Source organism: Myotis yumanensis, unplaced genomic scaffold (genome assembly GCF_028538775.1).
Source record: "Myotis yumanensis isolate MYYU_CA2020_CCGP unplaced genomic scaffold, mMyoYum1.0.hap1 SCAF_3, whole genome shotgun sequence".
In the NCBI taxonomy this organism is placed as follows: Eukaryota; Metazoa; Chordata; class Mammalia; order Chiroptera; family Vespertilionidae; genus Myotis; species Myotis yumanensis.
In genome coordinates, this window is record NW_027223754.1 from 213580780 (window position 1) to 213584780 (window position 4001).

General features: G+C 72.7%; 1 protein-coding gene across 3 annotated transcripts in view; it reads left to right on the forward strand.

The window, feature by feature from the left end:
* The first annotated feature begins 907 nt into the window (after positions 1-907).
* Positions 908-4001, forward strand: part of GRAMD4 (GRAM domain containing 4) — a 58952-nt gene continuing 55858 nt past the window's right edge. Inside the window, exon 1 of one of the 3 annotated variants that reach the window (XM_070411313.1) lies at positions 908-1064. In XM_070411313.1, the coding sequence (XP_070267414.1) occupies positions 1036-1064 (29 nt within the window). In that variant the 5' untranslated portion in view covers positions 908-1035. Of the gene's footprint in view, positions 1065-2187; positions 2208-4001 lie in introns of those variants that run through there. The other 2 variants (XM_070411312.1, XM_070411316.1) reach the window with 2 other exon arrangements.

Genomic DNA, 4001 nt, shown 5'->3' on the forward strand with positions numbered 1-4001 from the left:
TGCATCTGCAGAACAGATGCGGTCCCTGATGGGCGTTCAGCGGGCGGGCCTCGGGCGAGGTGACAGCGCGTGAGTGCTGCTGCGTGGCTGTGCGCGTGGCTGTGCGCGAGGCCACCCTCTGCCGAGCCAGACGCGCGAGATCGCGTGGCGGTGACCGCGAATGGCGGGCGGACAGGCTGGAGCCGCCGCGCGTGCACGTGGGTGCTGTTGGCCCGGACGCACGTGGGCCACCCAAACAAAGGCTGCCCCGCGTGACCGAACTCGCGCGCGCGCACGGAACCGCTAGGGCAAGCGCGCTCCCGTTGTCCTCAGCCTGATGCGCGGGGAGGAGCGGGTGGGGCGGCGCGCGGGGTGGGGCGGCCCCTTTAAGGCGCTGGGCGGGGCGGAGCCGAGCTGTGCGCGCTTGGAGGCAGGTGGCGGCGCGCGGGGCGGGGTGGCCCCTTTAAGGCGCGGCGCCGGGTGGGGCTGTGCGGCTCTCAGGGGCAGGTGGCGGCGCGCGGGGTGGGGCGGCCCCTTTAAGGCGCGGGGCGGGGCGGCCCCTTTAAGGCGCGGGGCGGGGCTGGCTGTGCTGCTCTCAGGGGCAGGTGGTGGCGCGCGGGGTGGGGCGGCCCCTTTAAGGCGCGGGGCGGGGCGGCCCCTTTAAGGCGCGGGGCGGGGCTGGCTGTGCTGCTCTCAGGGGCAGGTGGTGGCGCGCGGGGTGGGGCGGCCCCTTTAAGGCGCGGGGCGGGAATGTGCGGCTCTCAGGGGCAGGTGGTGGCGCGCGGGGTGGGGCGGCCCCTTTAAGGCGCGGGGCGGGGCTGGGCGGTGCTGGGCGGGGCGGCGGCTGCGCAGGCCGGGCCGGGGGCGCGCAGACTCCGCGCAGCGGGACGCGAGCGCGCGACCTGGCGCCGCCGCCGCCGCCGCCGCCTCCGCGCTCGTGGCCGGGACCCGCGGGGCCGCCTCCTCCGCGCTCCCCGGCGCCGCTGGGCTCCAGGGCGGGCGGCAGGTGCAGCGCGGCCGGGCGGCCGGCGAGGAGGTCGCCGCGACGGCGGGTGGATGAGAGTTGGCCCCGACCTCCGCTCAGGGTAAGTGGCGCGCGCGGACGCCCACGCAGCCCCGGACAGACCCACGGACACGCTCCGGGCACTGCCGGCGGGGCCGCGACCCGACGCGCTCGGCCACGTCCTCCCCGCGCCCGGAGCCCGCGGGCCTCGGAGCAGGGCCCCGCGCGGCGCGCCCCGCACACACGCCCCCGGCCCCGCGGGTCCCGCGCCCGCTGTCCCCGGGTCTGCGCCCCGCCAGGCCCACCGGGGAAAGACGGGCGCTGCGGGCGCGGGGTCCGGGCCGGGTGGAGCGGGAGGGCCCGAGTCACCGAGGCCAGACGGGGGCGTGGGCGCGGCGAATGTCGCCTTCTGGACCCAGGCCACCCTTTGGGGGCGCAGGAGAGGAGGCGGGGCCCCCCCGGCCCTGCGACCTCTGAGACGACCCGCCAAAAGTTTCGGGCCTTCGCCCACTCCCTGCGCCCCTTTCTGCCCCCGCCCCTCCCTTTGTTTGGGATGTTTTGTCAGGGGGCTCTGCTGGGCCCAGTCCATGTGCAGGAGAGGAGGTGGGGTGCCCCGTGGCACCCCCAGCCTGGGCCCTCCCTGCCCGGAGCCGGCCCTGCACCCCTGCAGGCAGAGGAGCAGCACCCCCCAGGGCTAGAGACCTGGTGGGGGGAGCCCCTCTGGAAGCTGGATCCGTCAGCAGCCCTACATTTCCAGAGGCGAGGGGGAGGGCGATGGCATTTGGGGGACACCTTTTGCAGCATGGGGTTCCCTCCTGGCCTTCCTCGTGTGGGTGGAGAGGAAATCCAGAGCCTCAGCCTCTTCCGCACCCTATCAACCCAGCCTGGGGCTGTGGTCCAGCCGGGCCTGGCGGGCGGCAAGGGCCAGGGCAGGGCAGGGCTGGGCAGGGCCGGCCGCAGCTCAGGGAGGAATCTGAGGCTGCCTCCACCACGCACCTGCTCTGACCTTGGGCAGGAAGGCATGGAATCTCCCGTGCCTCAGTTTCCCCCGCAACGGGAAGTGGGCTGATGAGAGGATGCGATTGGGCGATGCCGGCTCCCGGGCACACCCGGGGCAGAGGTCAGACACCCTGGCCAGGCTGCAGTGCCCTTTGCCCCCGGCGGCCATTCTCTCCCTGGCTCTGCTCCTGTGTCCTAGGCCCTTCTGGGGACACGCAGCCGGCGGGTGAGTGTTCCAGCTGTGCCCCTGCTCATGCCCCACGGTTGATAGCGGGGATACCTTGGATCGGAGGCCTCCCTAAACCTGCCCCCCTTCCTGTTGCAGCCCCCCCCAAACGCCCTTTGCCTGGCCCAGCCGAGGGCTCCCTGCCGAGGACGTGAAGCTGATCCTCATGCAGCAGGTGTGAGCTGGGGCCAGGGCCGCGCACCCCCTGCCTCCCCTCCCCTCCCCGCCCCCCAGTCTGGACAGTGCTGGACTCATGGTGGGGGGTTGCTGGCTTGGAGACTGAGAGGTAGGGGTCCCTGGGACCTCGAGCTGGGTGCCCCCCTCCTCTGCTGTCTTTCCTCCGAGCTGCCCTGGCTGATGGGCGGAGGGAGGAGTCCCAGCGGTGCGGCCTGGGCAGGGGCAGGCCTGGCCCTGCGTCTGGCGTCTGCCTGCTCACGCGCAGGAAAGCGGGTCCTGGAGAGGCAGGGGAGCTCGCTGGGCTGTGGTCGGCCCTGCCCCGGCAGTGGTGTGGTCAGTCTCACCAGCACGGGCGGACGGCTGGGAGGGCGGGGGCCCTTCCTGAGGGGAGAACCAGGCGGTCTGTCTCCCCACGGCCGCCCTGCCAGGCCCCTGCCCGCCCTCTGCTCACCTGCGAGTCTCCCCCAGTGGGTGTCGGGAGATGAATCGGGAAGTGGGGGGCGCGCTCCGGGACCTCCACCTTCCTCCCCTCCCTGGGCCTGGCTTCACCAGCCGGATCCAGGAGGAGGCGGGAGGGCTCCCCGAGTCAGGTTTACGTGGGTGATAGGATGGGAGGGGAGAGTGGCTGGGGCTCAGGGGAAGGGAGGTGTTATCAGATCCCATGCCAGTGGCCCGGGGCTGCGGCCGGAAGCCCCTTCTCTCGCTGTAACGGAGCGTCTGAGCGAGGCCGCCGTGTGACGGCCGGCCGCTCCCGACCCAGAGCCTGGATGGGACCCGTGTCGTTGGAGTAAGGAGGGGCTCCCTGGTGTTTCTGTGGTGCGACCCTGTTGTTGGCTGTGCCATGGGTGCCTGGCATCTCATGGGCCCCAGTGACCCCCTCCCAGCTCCCCACGCTCCGTGGTTTGGGAGTGCCCTGTGGACGCCCATCCACCCGAGCTCTCAGGGAAGGGGGCTCCCGTCCTGGAGGGGCTGGCTCCGGCCAGCTGCTGTTTTGCAGGGGGTTTGGGGGGGAGCTACCATCCTTGGGGAGCTAGGCCAGTTTCCCCAGCTGTGGCCTCTGGCCCCCCATCTCTGCGTGTCAGGAGGGGGCTCCTGCCCAGTGGCTGCTGTGGAGATCTGCGCATTCCTGGAGCGCCTGTCAGTGCAGGGGGGGGGGGGGGGGTGCAGGAAGACGCTGGTGGCAGCCCAGGCCCAGGCCACCCCCTCAGTGTCTGGTCCTTCCCTCAAGGCGGGGCCCACACTGCCACCCTCTGTCGAGTACAGGAGGCCACTTGTGTCAAGAGCTGACCGTGTGCCCGCCCTCTGGGCTGCTGCAGCGCTGGGGGTGGCAGAGCCCCCCGCCCGGAGAGAAGTGAAAGCGAGTTGGGGAGAAAGACGTTGGCCTGAGGAGTGAGGGGGATGACAGGTCCTTGCGGGGGGGTGGGGGGGGGCGGGGGAGCCACGCCCGCCAGCCGGCCGGACACGGCGTCTTCGGGAAGCCGCCAGGCGAATGCGACTCAGGCGGCGCTCGGAAGGCCTCTGCGTGGGGCGGCTGAGAGCTGGCTGGGCCCTTGGGTGCTGCGGGGGTGGGCCTGTCGGTGGCATGGCCGTGGGAACTCTCCTGGGGTCTGTATCCTG